Source organism: Nicotiana attenuata, unplaced genomic scaffold, assembly GCF_001879085.1.
Source record: "Nicotiana attenuata strain UT unplaced genomic scaffold, NIATTr2, whole genome shotgun sequence".
In the NCBI taxonomy this organism is placed as follows: domain Eukaryota; kingdom Viridiplantae; phylum Streptophyta; class Magnoliopsida; order Solanales; family Solanaceae; genus Nicotiana; species Nicotiana attenuata.
Genome location: NW_017670374.1, coordinates 210,278 through 228,660, shown reverse-complemented (window position 1 = coordinate 228,660; position 18,383 = coordinate 210,278). Strand labels below are relative to the sequence as shown.

Sequence of the window (18,383 nt, the reverse complement as noted above, 5' to 3'; positions counted from 1 at the left end):
AAGTTTTAAGGAGTAGGGTTGGAAATGGGCCAATTAGCCTTCCACGAGCAGAACACATAGCGTTATTGGGCTTAAGCCCATTATTTCTTCTTCACTATACACACATGTATAAGGAGTAGTAGGAAAGATTCAATTACAACAGACAACAGTAGTATAAGTGTAACATGATATGTGTCTTTTAGCATGCTATTTTATAATGTAATTATAGTTAATTAATATGTAGTTTTATCTCATTTGTTACTTAAGCATGGTAAAGTATATTTTTAGTGTAAACAATGGAAGTGAAAAGAAAATACACAAATGTACAATTTTTTTAGGGAAAACAACACAATATAACGGCTCTATAAAATAATAGACAATAAATGTATATTTTTGATATATTAATATATAATATACATATGAAATACATATTTTATATATGATCAGTGTCTGGTTTTTAATGAGAATGAGACTAATGGATGCTATTACCAGCCAAATAACTTGCCTTATTTTTACCAGACGCGTGATTTTGGATTGAAGACCAACTCTTGTGAATTTAGGATTATCTTAGTTCTCTTCTTAGACCTCCATTTGGATTAGTCTTAGTTAAGTATTCTTGTATGAGCTTTTTTCCTTTACTCCTTGGATTATCTTATGTAATTGAATGTTAATTTATTTTTTCGAGTTAATATAGGTACTAGGGGCTTATGAATTACAGTAAGAACTTAAATTGATCCTTCCTTATTGATTATCTTTGATTAGTGTTTATTATTGGCAGTTCATAGCAAAGTTTTTGTTATTTCCGCTATCCTTTGTTGCTTTCTATGCCAATTTCGTGGTGCTCTTGAAAGGGAAGGTGAAAATTCCTACAGAAAACCTTATAGGACACCTTTCTGGCTGGAAAACTAACATGTTAGCTGCTAGCTTTTCCTTTTCCGATTTAACTATTCAATATCTGAAGCTCACATACTCATAAATTTCGCGCTATATACTCTTTTGTACTTCATTTTTAAGGGGAAGCATTAGACACCAGGTGAGAGATATTCAGATCGAGAAACCAAACAAGACTATGCACACACAATGCATCAATTATTCTTGCTGCACAACGTCCACAGAGAATCTGATGGACACAAAGCAAGTATATTAAGTATTACTAGCAGTTTAAACAGACTAGGACGAACCGCTATTTAACTTTAATCTGCAACAAGATTACAACTAAAACAAGGCCTGAGTGTATGTCCTAAATGCATACTTCAACAGGCAATGAGGTACAAGAACTTTTTCCTCATTATTATTGCTCTAAAATCTACAAGTTTTACAACACCTCCAAATATTAAGCTGCACAAAATTGAGGGAATATACATCTCAAGGGAAAAAACACATGCTATCAAGACTTGGGCACGCTTCTCACTAGGAGAAGCTCAACTTCTAACAGGAACATTCTCCGCAACCACTGAGCATCAAGGAGAAAGCAGAGGAAGATGCTCTTAAATCTTATCCATGCCACGACTCTGAGACTTTCTGGGGATGAACATTGTTTTCCAGCTCTGACAAATCAAGAGCGCAAAGACTCGCCGTTGTTGGAGAAAGTCTAGCTGATAGATATACTGATAGAGGAGGATTAATTCTCTTAGCATAACAGGAATAAAAAGAAACTTCTGAAAAATGAGGCTGGAAAAAGATACTAACTGTAACAATTATAGTTTCTATCATATTGTCTGACACGATAGATCAGTGTGGTTCTTGACAGCACCACCAGCAGGAAGACCCACAACCTTTGTACTGAGATCATATGTTGACAATACATTTTTCTGCACAAAAGATGGCAAGAGAAGGAGCGTGTTATGAAGGATTTATAAGGTAGAAAATGTAAATGGTGTAAACTACACAATTCATCCAGAACAAAGGTCCATGACTGCACTGCGCCAGTCATGTTAACGTAATCACAAACTTGAAATAACTTCTGTGAGGAACCTCTAGAAAAAAGTTAGGGACCAAATCAGTTTTCTACGGCTCCTGGTACTTCAGCCTAAAGATGCCGATTGAGGAGATGAAAAGAGGTATACCCTTAAGACTAACTAGATTGCAAACTCCAACAAATTTGTGAACCATTTATAATCTCGTGGACCTCGGATTTCAAGGCCACTGGTTCTCCTTGAATAACATAAAGAAAAGGCTGGTGAATAAGCAAGGAGGAGTCAACACAGCCTGTCACACTAATGCAGGCTGAGGTACACTGAAGTCATTATTACCCATCTTTCTATAGTGATCTTTCATCACCAATCTCTCTTGTTGACATCAAGTTGAAAACAATATCCTTTTGAGCCTTTTCTCTTTTGAAGTATGTGGACAGAGCATGCTGATTTTCAAAACATAGATTATAGAGAGGTGCATGGAATTTGTCCTCAATTTCGATTTGAGTGAGGATTAGTATAAACCAAACATACTAAGAGTTCAATATAGTTTCTCTGGTAGTACGTCCAAAAAGAAAAGCAGAATTCTTACTAAGCTTACTATACCCTGAACCTATCGTCAAAAGCATCATGACTTCCTTGAGAGTTGACGAAGAAAAGGATTGAGGAATATCTCCAGTAGGAGATTTTCTGGAATAGATGGAATATATTTCTTGAAGTTATTCCAAATGCACCATGGTACAACATTTCTTTTTAAATGAAGCACATTCTTTCATTGATACAGAAGGGGAGGAGGAGGCAATGGGGAAAAGGGGAAGGGTCTGCTGCTTCTACAGTTTGAACCCTCCATCTACATCTTGGAGCCAAGCATTTTCACCAAGTGAGCTGGCTCTCAACCCCAATATCATAGCATAGGAATGTTTCAGCTACAAGATCAAACTATTGTTGGAGATATAATCTATACTATATTAAAAGCACGAAGGCCCTTAGCGAAATGTCGTTCGCCTTTTTTATCCTTTAAAGTTTGATTTAACACTAGACAAAATAGTCATTTTACTATTTTCCTAATATTCAAGCATAGATATTTAATTATTTTCCTAATATTTAGGACTTCAGTCAACTAAATTTAACATATTATATTCTTCCTTATTTAAACTATATAATATCACAAATTTGTAAAAGAAAAAAAAACTAACAATCAATTCGTCTTAGTTTTAGGAGTAGATTTCGTCTCTCTCAGCTAAATTTGTGACTTAATTTGTCATCATGATTCCAAATAATTGGATAGCGATGTTACGGTGAGTAATTCAATGATTTTATTATCTGAAGTTAAGTGTTTTTGTTAATATAATATTTGATAGTTGTGCATTTGCTAAGATGATTAAATTTTGAGTCCATAATTAAGTTTGTATTATATGAAACTATAATATATTTTCATATTATATTTTAAATATCTTCTACTAAAACAATATATTTTTCTTCATAAGTTTTTTTGTATAATATTTAAAAATTACAATCAACACTTAGAACAAATAACAGAGAAAATATCTATATCTAACAATATAAAAGAGAAAAAGAGAGAAAGATGACAGATATAATACTTATAGTCTCGCGAACAAAGATTCGAAACTAAAATATTCATTAATATCTTATCCTTAAAAATAGAATTCTTACTAGATAAAATTATAATTACGTAAACACTTAAAATTTGGGATGGACTAATATTAAGAATTTGAATCAACATAAATAAATAATTTTCTTTAATATTAAAAATAAATAATTAAGTATCTGAATGTGACGACCCGGCCCGTCGTCACGTGAGTTACCGCCCCGTTTCCCCATATTATGTTTCTCTACGTTTCAGTATCGGTATTTGAGGTGATCGGGTAGAATTGGATTTGTTTTAGTTGGAAATGAGGCACTTAGCCTCTTAGAAGGAAGCTTGTTTTGGAAAAAGTCAACCGGAAGTTGACTATATAGTTAGAGGGCTCGGATGTGAATTCCAGTGATTTGGTTAGCTTCGGGGGATGATTTGTGACTTGGAAGTGCGATCGGAATTGATTTTTTCCCTAATATTCAGTATCTTGAGATCAACTAAAGTTTTATTTATTAAATTTATCCTCTTTATTTGAACTAAGGCCTTATATTTAGGATTTTGATATCAATTAAAACTTATACAAAATCAATTAAACTTTTATCTTATACAAATTATTTATACCTATATCTATCCACATATTATATACTATATTAAAAACACGAACTCCCTTAGTGGAATGTTGTTCGCTTCTTTACACTTTAGAAAATGATGTCATATTGGATAAAAGTGTAATTATTTTTTTCTAATATTTAAGTGAAATACATTAAAAATTTGGTATTAAATATTTTCTTATTTGAACTATATAGAAACTCCTAATATTTAAGTTATATAAATTTATTTCTTAAATTTCTGAACACTAAAAATTACTATTCTAAACTACCATAAGCACATTAGGATGAGTAAGAAAATATCTTTAAATAAACGGAATGCTTACATTTAAAAATAATAATAGTTAACAGTAATAATATATAACATACTTTAATTTTTTTATTTACATATTGAAATATATGGCCATATTAAATCACAAACCCAATTACAATATTTGACAAGTGAAGCATAGATAAGATACTTAGATTTATATATTTAAATTAGTAGTAAATTGTACTCTAATTTATAAGATCGTTTAAATTATAACTTTCTACATATTTTTTTAAAACTATGCTTATTAAGTAATATAGGAAGTCAAATAATATTATTCATATGATTTTTTAAAATTTATTCCCATCGATAAGGATTCACACGCAACGCGCGTACTCTAAAATTATCCCCTCTAGGCATGAAGACCCTTAACGAAATGTCGTTCACCTTTTCTGTCCTTTAAAATTAGAGTTCACACTGAACAAAATTGTCATTTTATATTTTTACTAGGACTTTGAAATCAACTAAAATTTTAGCTATTAAATCTTTACTTATTTAAAATATATAAGAATTGCTAAAATTTAGGATCGTTAAATTTTTTACCTTACAAACAAAGATAGATATAGAAGTTATCGCCCTAGAAAAACTTTATTCTTTATAGACATCATAAAACCTAAAATTATCCTAAGAAACAAAAAAAAAGAAAAAGAAATTCAAGTTATGGTCGAACTAATTATTTGGAGTTCATAATGCTTTAATAGACATTCTAGAAAAACAATACTTCTAAAGGGTTTGATAAAACAATAATTCTTATTTATATGTCATAGGATTCAAAAAACAAAATCTTATCGAATGCTATAATAAAATGTCGTATCAAAATAGATATTTTTGCGGTCGAACATAGTAACTATATGTAATTTTCTGACTGATATTAGGTTTTCTATCTTAGCCAATAGTTTCTTAATTAATCCTTTCTTATTATAATTATTCAATTTAACTATAATATCTTTCATATTAATTTTTAAATATTTAAGACCTAAAAATTAAGTATAATTTAATTCTTTTTATTTTAATTCTTTTTATTTGAACTATGTAGAGAGATTTAGCATTCAGTACTTTAAATAAATTAAATTTTAATTAACTTATACAATTATTTCTTATTTGAAAGATATAACATAATTGCAATCCCTTTCATGTTACAATTAAATATTTAAAACTTGGGATGAGCTAATATTAAGAATTTGAATCAATAAAACATAAATTAGTTCCGTTAATGTTAAGGTCAAATAATTAAGTCTAAAAATTCAAATCAATTATTTGTCAAATTCGTCGTATAATTAAAATTATTTTTCAAGTTGACAAAACTCTTAGGATACCTAAATTTGTTTTTATAAGAATAGTATTGGCGGTGAAAGATAATCAGAAAAGTAGAAAAATTAACACGGAAAAGTTTATAGATAAGTCTTGTAAAGTAAAACTATATGCTATATTTTAAGGAGTATACTTTTTTTTATTACAAACATATTATATTTAATAGTGCTAATACGATTTTCTAAAAAGTCATCTACTCACCGACTTAGTTACACGCGCAAAGCGCGTACCATAAGACTAGTTAAGTAAATAAATGTGTGCTCTCTAACAGCTTAAGCTTCTAGATGAGATGGTCACACACTTCATCATGGTATCAGAGCAAGCAATGGTCTTGGATTCGAGTCTCACTGCCACCCAATATCAAAAAGAATTTTCACATGCTTGGCTCATCAAAAAGAATCAGGCTTGCACGTGAGGGGACGTGTTGAAGACATAATTAAGTAAATAAAAGTATACTCTCTCTTACAGCTTAAGCTTTTAAATGAGATGGTCAAACACTTCAACAGATATAGAGCAAGAATTTACAAGTAATACTGAATACACTGCTATTCATTTATCAACAGCTTTCCATCCATTTGAATCACACTCCACTAGTTCTTTCAGTCACTTAATAGCTGTATAACAGCAACAAGATACTTGCACAAAATCAGAATCCAAATCAAATTTTTTTTATGGGAAGATATAAAACCTTTAGCCTCTCAAATCTTAACGGGAGGCAGCCTAATAATTCAATGTTGAAAACTAATGGACAATGGTGCAAAGATTATTGCTGTAGGATCATGTGAAGGGAAAGTTTGAAAGTTCTCTCACAACCAAGGTAACTGGTGCTGACGCATAAATTTAGTATTGGACACAAGCTGACAGTTAATGACAGCAATTTCCTTATAAGACCAATTCTTTTGCCTAATTTAATAAGGATGTGAAATGCATATATGGACTCAACAACCCAGGACCCGATAAATTTCAAGCACTTTTCCTAACATTAAGAAGGCTGCAAACAAATCAATATAATGTAACACTGAATCAGGTTTGGGACTTTTAAACCAGGAAGGTGACTGAGGCATGATAGCCGCCTCATTGGACAAGTAATCTGGTTAACACCTAAGCAAGACCAAAGGAGACCACTGGCTGAGATATACTCCATTCTCGTCTTGCCTTTTCAACGACAAATCAAAGTATTAAAGACTGAATTCAATGTTGAACAGGGTGACAAGTGAGGCTTGCTCAGTTGGTAATGCAGCTCCACCCACGACCGTTAGGTCCTAGATTCGAGTCACGCTGGAGGGGAAGTGTGGAAACACTATAGATCCTCCTAAATTGGGAGGGAATTAAAAGAAAAAAAACTCAAAAAAAAAATGTTGAACAGGGTAGACCTTTCATTTTGCTTTATGAAAATGAATAAAGCATCTAATCTTCATGTAAAAGCTTGCCTTTAAAGGAAACAAGAAATTCAGCATAAAAAGTAGGATTTTACTATGAAAAAAGCAACCATTCAACGTATAGTCAAAGGAGCACACTCACAATGGGCTCAAAGTCAGGGTTAGACAAGTTCATTGTAAGATTCCGCATCAATAACAAAACCTGCAAGTCCAGAGAAAGCAGATGAACATGATTTGCAATACCACCAATTTAGATTTCTTCAAGGCAAGATAGAAGAAATTAAAATAGGGAAGGTGAGAGAGGAAAGGAGACCCAGATGAAATTTACATTGACCCCAATCTAAAACTCCCCATCTGAAACTTTCAAATCCCTGCAAGTGCAGATAAATGCAGTGTCTTGACATATGCCTCTAGATTTTGAAATGAATATCTGGCCGAACATAATTGAAGTAAAAACTTCCGTATCGAGAATTTACATATATTCTTCAGAGAGATCAACATCTTTTTTACTTCTTTCAGCTCCTTCAGAAAAGGTTTTCAATTGAAAAAATGCAATTCAGCCTAACTAAATTCTGTGATGATCTTACTCTTTGGCATCTGTTCCCTCTATTGATTGAATGTGAGTTAAATTAAAGAGTCCTACCCAATAATAACTCGGGAATACAGAAAATGGAATCAAGTAACACGGAAATAATACCATTAAAAACTTCACCTAGCATAAACATTGAAATAAACCTGACTCGGTAAGTTAAAGTTAGCTGCAAGAAAGCTGAAGAGCTCTTAGGAAGCAGAAGCAAATGTAAAATGCTTAATTTACAATGCATCCAAAACTCACAGTTTCAAAATTAATAGGGTCCATCTCCTTCAGCTTCTGTACATGACCTTTAGTGTCTGGGTCAAAGACACTCCCAATAAAGCTATAGACTTCTGCAAAGTCAGGTATGCCTGTAATTGAAGTACCAATACACACTTTATACACTTCCATTTGACCAAGACGAAACATTTAAAATCAGAAGAAGTAAGACTGCTGTCAAACTAGAAAACAAAAGTTCCCACCCTGATGAAGATACAAAAGAGAGAAACGAAAAGAAAAGGGATACAATATATTAGGAAGAAAAAAATCATTAACACAACCCACTCCTATCCTTTTCCTTTCAGAGAAGGGGGGAGGAGGGGGGTGGAATCAATAAGAGTGGTAGAAAAAATCAAATAACACTAAAGCATTTCCAATAGACTCCAGGGAAATTCAAAATCATTAGTTTCTAACATAATCAAAACAATATAAAAGTGGATAAAATGATTTCGTGATCTGAAAATGACGAAAGTTTCTCAAATACAATTTCCTTTTATCATTTCTCTCAACAGAAAAGAAAGAGAGAAAGCTTCTCAAATACAAAAATTGGAGGCAAGAGGTAGAACCAATATCTATACAGATTCAAAACGAAGTGGAAATTCTACTGTTATAATGAATTTGACCTTCCACTGGCATTCAAACTTAAAATAGAGCAAGAGAATAAACATCAAGGTGGAAATTCTCCTGATATAATAAATTTGTCCTGACGTTGGCATTCAGAACCTTATATGAACAAGAGAACACTCATTAACTTAAAATTTTTAGCTACCCGTAAACTACCTAAATTTTTGCTTACAAGATAAATTGCATAACTTTGTTCTCAGTGTCTAAACTTATTTTTAATTTAGAAACTTCATTGATGTTTTTCTCAATATCAAAAGAAAACTGACAAAAGAAAACAGAAATACCAGTTTAACCTAGAAAGTCTGTCCCCCTTTGGCAGGCTTTGTGCAAGCAACCTTCAAGGAACTTTTCCTTTTCTTGAAAACCATTCTTATTATTTCACCTTAAGTATGAAATTTGCATGATGAAAGTTTGTGTGCAAAGTTGGATAAGCTGAGGACCAAAATCATGAAATGGCACTAAGCGGTTGCAAGTTTCTTTAGGAACTAGGATTTGGCATGTGGATGGAAAATGGTTCTTTTCTGGGTTGAGCTGGCAACACATCAAAGATCAAGTAAAGTTCCATGCATGAGCAAGAAAATAACCCATGACAATATTAGATGTGCATACTACTGGGAAATGATATGTGATACCAAATAAAAGCTAAGAATGAAAACACTACATTATGCAGATGCTGCATTGAGAAACTTATGACAGAATGTCCGAAATGCATGGAAACCATACAATGTTTCCCTCAAGAAATGAGTTGTAGGGCTAAGGTCATAATTGTATGCTAGAGAACCTTACCATGAGGAACAGAACCTAGTTTGCTCTGCTCCGGTAGTTCAGAACTGGGAGCCGTTCTGCTGGAACTTCTAATGCCACTGATGCTGCTGTCACTAATCAATGTAGCTCCCTTTGATCCAATATCAGCTGAATCAGTAATGTATACATTGAAATAAGTGCAGAAAAATCCCTCAACCAGGAAGAAGATCTATAATATATGCAGACACAAATACCAAGTTTATAGTCAGGTACACACCCTGAATTCTTTGAAGATGGTATTCATCTTGTGATGGCATTGCTCCGCCAGATGGAGAATTTAAGAGTACAGAAGTGTCATCCCATGATGGATATCCAGGTGGAAGGGAATTCATTGAAGAAGGGTAACCCATAGAGGCTTGTAATGGTACTAAAACTATTCAAAGTAGATCCAGAAGGGAAAAAAACAAGAGACTATATGAGACATAGATATACCAAATGAGCCATAAGACAACTTTGTAAATGCAAACCAACCATTTTTTGGTGCCTTCTGCGGATAAGGATGAGCTGCTTTACGCTTGGGCCGAGGTGGTGGCACGTGTGCTGTTGTACCATTCTTCTGGACCTTCAAGAAGTACTTTTGAGCATGACTGCGAATCTGCAACCAAGAAAATTAGGCAAATGTCTTGTATAAATGAAAGCAATTCATGAAAAATTATCTTTTTCTGGCAATTGTTGGTAACTTTACTAATAAAACTTTACCTTATTAAAAAAAAAGATTTATGAAAAATTCTCTAAATCGAACAAAAGAAAGGGCCTAAAAAAATAGTACTTAAATTTTGCACATTAGCACATGCCCAAATAAATTCCCATGGAATAGAGGATCTAACAGGATTAAATTAAGTCAGCCCTACATTTTACGCCAGGTACATGCGTTCATGTCATACACCAACAAATACTCCAAAAGCGAAAGCTTTGTAAATGCACCAGGCAACATACAGTACACATTAAGTATATTCAAAAATATGACTAGCATTTTATGATAGCAGATCCAAAGAGAAATGGTACTTGTCCGGTGTATACATGATTAGGAATATGTCAATCACATAAAGTTACTACCATTAATAATTAAGTGGAGAAATACACCACGATGTCTCAGCAGAACAAATATATACAAACAGAATAAAACTAACTATTTCTCTCTGTGAGCTTCGTCAGAAAGATGAACTAGAAGTGAGCACCTGAATTACTGTCTTTGAACCTACAAAATCCTCAATTTTCTTCCAATCACGGTCAAACCTGAATAACCCAAATTTAGAAGAAACACCAAAGCTTCAGAAAAAAAGCAAATTTTCTAATCCAGCTTTAAGATTCAGAACACACATGTCACAAAGGCAACATAAAGGAGCTAACTGACCATAAAAAATCCAAATTAGTACTACAAAAATGGAACTTCCAAAATAAAATTCAAAATCAATACTAGAATAAACCAATTATACGGCTTTCTAGTTTCTTCCCGTATAGCAGAAAAGAAAAAAAAATATAAAAAAATCACTTGACTCATGTTAAGGACAAAAATTAAATAAATAAAAATATGCTCTTTCTAACAAGCCAACTTCTTTGCAACACCGGAATAACATCCAAACATCTACCCAGCAAATTCTTCAATTGAACACAAACCTCTGCTACTGCCAACATAGAGACTGATCCAAAATTACTATTAGATGCATAGTACCACTGCATCCACTAATATTTCATTACAATGAACGCTATATCTTAGAATAAGTACTTTTTTTTTTACAAAATTGTTCCACTGTATATACAATTCAGAAACCAACAACAACAACAACGTCAACATGCCAATTGTAATTACACATAGTGTACGCAGACCTTACCCTACCCTTGTGGACGTAGACCCTCGGCTCAAGGTCAGAAACAAATAACAAACTCAATAATATGTACAAACACACATTTCTTCACAATTAAAACAACTAAAAAAAGGGAGAAGAAACATAACAGTTGAAGAGCTTCAAGGAACTTGTCGTGTTCTTCTTCAGTCCAGCTTTCTCTAGACTTAGTTATGGTGTAAGGTTTGCGAACCTTTTTGCCAGAAGAGTCGGTAGGCGTTGAGTTGTTGTTAGCCATGGAAGGAGAGTTTGAGTTCATGGTTTCAAACGATTCAAAAGAGTTTTTGTGGAGGAAATATACAGAGTACTGAGTGGGTGGGTAATTTTTGGGCGGGGGAGTGGGGACTGCTGTCCCCCTAGGCAAATCAATTGAAGCCGGTCAATTAATCGCTAGATCCAGGACTAGTATTTTGCCGATTTAATCGGCTGTTGGTGGGTCTTATAGACTTGAAATACTCTTCAAAAGGCACGCTCTATTCTGAGCAATTTATGCAAAATACTCGTTGGGCTTAAAATAATTATTTTTTTCTATTAATTTGAAAATTATTTATAATATATAGGTACCTAATTAAAACTAATTATTCTTACTTACCCATCAATTATCCATTTGACTTGGCTTAAAGCCGGTTTGGCCAAGTTTTTTTTTTGGATCAAAAGGGCTTTTTTTGCGAAAAATTGAGGTGGTTGGCCAAGCTTTTAGAAGGAAAAAAAATGCTTTTGAGGAGAAGCAGAAGCAGTTTTTGAGAAGCAGAAAAATATAGCTTCTCTCCAAAAGCACTTTTCTGAAAAACACTTTTGAAAAAAATACACTTACAAACATTTTTCAACAGCTTTGTCAAACACTAATTACTGTTCAAAAGTGCACTTCAAATTAATTAGCCAAACAAAAATTGATTCTCACCAAAAGTACTTTTTTGAATAGTACTTTTGGAAAAACACTTCTCAAAATAAGCAGATTTTAGATGCTTGACCAAACAGACTATTTGTTTGATTTAATTTTGTTTGATTTAACTTGGCTTGAATTAACTTTGCTTGGCTTGGTTTAGTATCTTTGTTTGATTTCATTTGGTTGGCTTTGATTGAATATTTCAAAAAAATGTAGGGGGCAAACGGCATGGGTAGGGGCAGGTAAATAGTTTCCCTGCCCGGATATTTGCCAAAGATCCCCCTCTATTTTTGGCTCCTTTTCAAGCTTAATTTAGTAGGCGTTTGGACATAAGAATTGTAAATTTCGAAAAAATGGTGAAATTTTTTTTTTAAGTGAAAATGAATTTGAAATTTAGAATTATGTTATAAATTTCAGTTTGGGTTGTTTTTGAATTTTTGTGAGTGATTTAAGTGAAAATTTTGAAAAATAGCTTTTTGCAGTTTTTCAAATTTTCGAAAGATTTTCAAAATGCATCTTCAAGTGATTGAAAATTTTATGAACAAATGCTGATTTCGAAAAAAAGTAAAAAAATTTTGAAAAAAATCTTCCATCAAATTTTATGTCCAAACGGGCACTTAGTAGTCTACATTACCAATTTGTTTCGCACCAAAATTGTAAAATATTCCTTACTCTCTCCCAATTTATGAGGATGGTTTCAGAAAGAAATAGAGATTCTTTAAATAAATAATTTAAAACTAATTATAGGTACATCTGTATTTATATATTATCTCATTAAAAATAACAATTAAAAATAAAAATTTAAAATTTTGTTATTTATATATATGTCATATTTATGAGTTTCATTTTATATAGGCTGTTTGACTAACTTCTTTTTGGTCAAAATTATTTTTTTGACTAACTTCTTTTTGGTCTTTTTTTTTTTTATCAAAAGTACATTTTTTTCAAAGTCTAAGGGTTTGACCAAACTTTTAGAAGGAAAAAAAATATTTTTGAGTAAAAGCAGAAACATATAGTTAGAAGTACTTTTTAAAAATTTGATCAAACACCAAGTGTCGTTTAAAGTGATTTTCAGATTAATTAGCCAAACACAAATTGCTTAACCAACTTTTTTTGAAAATTACTTTTTAAAATAAACTGATGTTCGAAGCTTGATCAAACAGACTATTAAGCGGATGTTCCTTGGCCTTAGGACCCGTTTGGCCATGAGTTTTGCAAAAATAAATTTGGGATTTATTTTCAAAACTCATGTTTGGCCATAAATTTTGCCCACATTTTGGCAAAATTCCAAATCCCAAAATCACCCCAATTGCTGATTTTGGGCCAAAATCCCAAAACTTGGGAATTATATACATGTTTTTCCAAAATAAAGTAGGGAAATATGTTTTGAAAACGTGTGTCCAAACACATTTTCATCTTCAAACTAAACTTCACCCAAATCAGATTTTTCAAAATAAATTTGGGATCTATAGCCAAACGCTAGCTTAAGGACTTGAAATAGACTTCAAAAGGAGCATTCTGTTTTTGGCACCTTTTCAAGCTTAATTTAGTAGCCTGCATTACCAATTTGTTTGGCAGCATAAGTACAAAATACTTTTTATATGAGAATATTTGATTAAACAGTAAACACAAAGTTTCAAAAAGATTTTTTTTTAAAAATGTATAGTCTAACATCAGCTATAAATTAATTTTTGTTTTTAAAAATAATCTCATTAAACATAAAGAATAAAATTTAATGTTAAATTATTTTTTTGAATATAAAAAAATACTACGTATCATATTCTTTTGATTTTTGGTAAATGAGTTTTTCCATTTTATAGACGACAGAGCCGATGTTACCCCCCGCAACAGTGACATGTAAGGAGCGATTAATTAAAAAAAAATGGCGAGGAATGGTGAGCGATGACCCACTATTAATTTTCTGTGACGCTACGCAAGTGTCGTTTGGTGTCCACTAATTTTAAGGTAGCCTTTATGCTTTCAAAATGGGGATTGGGGTGTCATTTCCTACTTGCAGATAAAGATTGTGTTTTTCTTAATCCCCTCTGATGTGTCATTTGTTAGATTTGAATCAATACCTGCCACTACTTGTGTGGTAAACAATGAAATGCTGTGTGGTGACTCTTGTCAAGAGATCATCCATTCAATTCTCAACATTGTTTTGTTGCCTATCCCTTCTTGCCTGCCAACCACAGGCAAATATTTAGGCTAAAGGGCTGTCAATTCGATACTTTTTCACCGGATAACTAAATTGTGTACCTAGGGTAAACTTTATATATATACTTTCCTTAATTTCTTTGAATATTTACTTTTTTTTTTATTTTGATAGTGAAATTATTGGGGTCACTGGTGGTGTTCTAATATGCCTCAATATGACTTGAGCGAAGCTAGCTTAAATTAACAATATAACAATAACAATAACAACCAATTCAGTGCAATCCCAGCTTAAATCAACAGTATCACTATTAAAAAAATTAGCTAATTTCGTCCAGAAAAACTGTCACGACCCGAAATTCCCACCATCGGGACCGTGATGGCGCTTAACATCTCACTCGCTAGGCAAGCCAACGTTAGAGTTCCATTAACCTTTTTCCTTTACACTTCATAGATTAAATAACAAACTAAATCAAGTAGCAATAAATGCGAAAATATGTAAATAACCTTCTGTCTATTCACAATGCCATAGCTATTACTACTACCCAGAGTCTGGTGTCACAATCCACGAACATATATACTATAAATTACTACAAATATTGATCTGAAAGAAATTACATCTGTTTGAAACAAAGGAAAAACATAAACGTAGAAAAGTAGAAGGGGACGCCAGGGCCTGCGGACGCCAACAGGACTACCTTGGATCTCCAAGCTGTGAACCTGCAGCCAATCTCTCAACAAGCTACTACCAGCTCCAAAATCTGCACAGAAAGTGCAGAGTGCAGTATCAGTACAACCGACCCCATATACTGGTAAGTGTCGAGTCTTACCTCGAAGAGATAGCGACGAGGTCACGGCGGGGCAATTACAATATAAACTGCATACAGTATATAATAAAGCGAAAAAGAAGTACGGGACAAAATGAAACAGTAACTTGCAGCAAAAATGAATACGGAACTCCAATATCTTATCAGTACCCAGCTATAACCAATCCTTAGGTGGGATACAAAACTACATAATAAATTCACAACAGAAGAAGGATACATAAACAATAAACTGATGCAGCGCGCATCCCGATCTCACCATATAATCAGTAACAATATGAACATCCACCCTTATTACTTCGTATCAATCCACCCTTATTCATCCTGTTGCAGCATGCAACTCGCTCCCACCGTACAATAACAATCTACCCTTATTACTCCTCAATTATATCACCCTTATTCCTCCTGTTGCAGCGCGCAACCGATCCCATCAGACAATCACATTTCACCCTTATTCCTCCTCAATATATCACCCTTATTCCTCCTATTGCGGCGTGCAACCCGATCCCGCCATATCAGTACCAATCACACAATAAGAACAAAAATTTCACAATTTGGCTCAAAACTCCTCATGGCATTTAACCTCAACCAAAACAAACGGAAAACAGTAAAATTATGAAACTTCACTCGAATTATGTTACTTAGCGAAACCAATCCAAAGTATACTGATAAACACTAATAGCCAGCCCAAAACGATAATATAAATCCATGAAACCACGTAGTATCCAATACCTTTAAAAACGAAAGCAATATTCGACAAGAAGCAACTAAACATGGAAATATCAATAAAACAGGTAGCAGTTAAGGCAGGGAATAATATATTACGAACAGGAATGGAACAGTAAAAAATAGATGAATTGGCGGCGCATAGGTACTCGTCACCTCACCTATATGCCACACATATGGATTTTCACATAGCAATTAAGTCGGGGATCCCTAATCCCTCGAGTCAAAGTTACACCAAACACTTACCTCGATCCACAGGCCACTCACTGTTCAATTACCGCTTTTACTCTAGTTTCCACCTCCAATCCGCTCGTATCTAGCCATCATTAACTTAATAACATCAAATATTGCTAAAGGAATCCATTTCAATACATAAATTTAGGTTTCCCAACATTTTCCCCAAAAAGTCAAAAAGCGACCCCGGACCCACTTGGTCAAAACTAGAGGTTCGGACCAAAACCCATTCACTCATTCAACCCCGAGCCCGAATATGTAATTAGTTTTGAAATCCGACCCCAATATCGAGGTCTAAATTCAAATTATACAAAAATCCAAAATTCTACCCAAACCCCCAATTTCCACCATGAAAACCCTAGATTTTAGGTTGAAAATTCATGAAATGCAATGGGTAATTGGAAGAAAGTAGTTTAGAATCATTTACCAACACTTTGGGGAAGAAATTATCTCTTGAAAATCGCCTCCAAGTCTTCTAGTTCTTGAAAATATGAAAGAATGGCTTAATCTCGTATTTGAGTTCTGTTTTTAAAAGACTGGGCATGCCTTTTTCGCGTTCACGAAGGGCCTGTCGCGTTCGCGAAGAGCTGCCTTGCTTAGGCTTATGCGATCGCGAATTCCTCCTCGCGTTCGCGAAGGCTATGCCGCCCTGGCCTTCGCGTTCGCGAACTATTGTTCGCGTTTGCGTAGAAGGAATGACCGACCTTCCCCAAGTCCCTAACACTTCGCGTTCGCGTAGAGCTTGTCGTGTTCGCGAAGGGTAAAGCCCCCATCGCGTCGCGTTCGCGTAGAGGAAATTCCTCTTCAGACCAATTTACTCTTCGCGTTCGCGAGAGTACCTCTGCGAACGCGAAGAAGAAAACACCAGATGACAGCTGAAGCCAAAAACCAGATTTTTTTCTAAGTTCAAAACATCCCGTAGCATATCGGATACTCACCCGAGCCCTCGGGGTTCCAAACCGAACATTCACACAAGTATTAAAACATCTTACGAACTTTCTCGCGCGATCAAATCGCCAAAATAACACCTAGAACTACGAATTTAGCACCAAATTGCATGAAATTTTCAAGAAAGTTTTAAAACTTCTATTTTCTCAACCAAAGGTCCGAATCACGTCAAATCAGTCCTGTTTCTCACCACATTTCACAGATAAGGTATAAATATCATAACAGACCTGTACCGAATTCCGGAACCAAAATACGGACCGCGTACCAACAAGATCAAATATTAACCAAATTCTTAAAACCTTTATAATTTCAGTCTTACAATTTTCATCAAAAATTTATGTCTCGGGCTAGGAACCTCGGAATTCAATTCCGGGCATACGCCCAGGTCCCATATTTTACTGCAGACCCACCGGGACTGTCAAAATACGGGTTCGGGTCCATTTACTCAAAACGTTGACCGAAGTCAACTAAAAATCAACTTTTTAGGCCAAAAATTATTATTTCATCAATTTTTCACATAAAGGCTTTTCGAAAACACGCGGACTGCGCACACAAATCGAGGTAAGGTAAAATAAGGTTTTTAAGGCCTCAGAATATGAAATCGAGTTCTAAAATATAAGATGACCTTGGGTCATCACATTCTCCACCTCTAAAACAACTGTTCGTCCTCGAACGGACATAGAAAAGTACCTGATCTGGTGAAAAGATGGGGATATTTGCTCCGCATATCGGACTCGGACTCCCAGGTAGCTGCCTCAGTAGGCTGACCTATCCACTACACACGAACCGAAGGATAACTCTTCGATCTCAACTAACGAACCTGCTGGTCTAGAATAGCTACCGGCTCCTCCTCGTAGGTCAAAACCTTGTCCAACTGGACAGTGTTGAAATCTAACACGTGGGATGGATCGCCGTGATACTTCCGAAGCATGGACACATGAAACATTGGATGCACCACTGATAAACCTGGTGGTAGCGCGAGTCTGTAGGCCACCTCTCCCACTCGATCAAGAATCTCAAAAGGCCTGATGAACCTAGGGCTTAACTTACCCTTCTTCATGTAACGACCTGGTCGGTCGTCTCATGAGTTACCGCTCTGTTTTCCCCATTTCTGCTTCTATTTGCTTTTTTTATTGGTTCTATAGATGATCAGGTTGGTTGGCTCGGGTTCGGAAAGGTTTTGAGAATGTTTGAGACACTTAGTCTCTTTTAGGAAAGCTTAAGTTGGAAAAGTCAACCGGATGTTGACTTATGTGTTAGAGGGCTCGGATATGAGTTCCGATGGTTCGAATAGATTCGAGAGATGATTTGGGACTTAGGAGTGTGATCGGAATGTGTTTTGGAGGTCCGGAGTAGAATTAGGCTTGAATTGGCGAAATTGAGTTTTGG

At 34.4% G+C, this 18,383-nt stretch overlaps 1 protein-coding gene across 3 annotated transcripts; it reads right to left on the bottom strand.

Annotated features, from left to right (window-relative positions):
* Nucleotides 1-1,062: 1,062 nt before the first annotated feature.
* LOC109238549 (protein REVEILLE 8-like) lies at nt 1,063-11,633 on the bottom strand. Of its 3 annotated transcripts, XM_019405026.1 has the most exons (9): nt 11,333-11,628; nt 10,557-10,614; nt 9,850-9,973; nt 9,596-9,751; nt 9,361-9,486; nt 7,933-8,042; nt 7,240-7,299; nt 1,669-1,790; nt 1,063-1,586 (listed from the first exon to the last, which is right to left on the bottom strand). In XM_019405026.1, the coding sequence occupies exons 1-8, from the start codon at nt 11,479-11,481 to the stop codon at nt 1,689-1,691; spliced, it is 885 nt and encodes a 294-aa protein (XP_019260571.1). In that variant the 5' UTR covers nt 11,482-11,628; the 3' UTR covers nt 1,063-1,586; nt 1,669-1,688. The 3 variants fall into 3 exon arrangements, with proteins under 3 accessions (XP_019260571.1, XP_019260573.1, XP_019260572.1); XM_019405028.1 differs by lacking the exons at nt 1,063-1,586; nt 1,669-1,790 and adding an exon at nt 5,876-6,332 and having other exon boundaries at nt 11,333-11,630; XM_019405027.1 differs by lacking the exons at nt 1,063-1,586; nt 1,669-1,790 and adding an exon at nt 7,426-7,468 and having other exon boundaries at nt 11,333-11,633.
* Between the last annotated feature and the right edge of the window lie 6,750 nt (nt 11,634-18,383).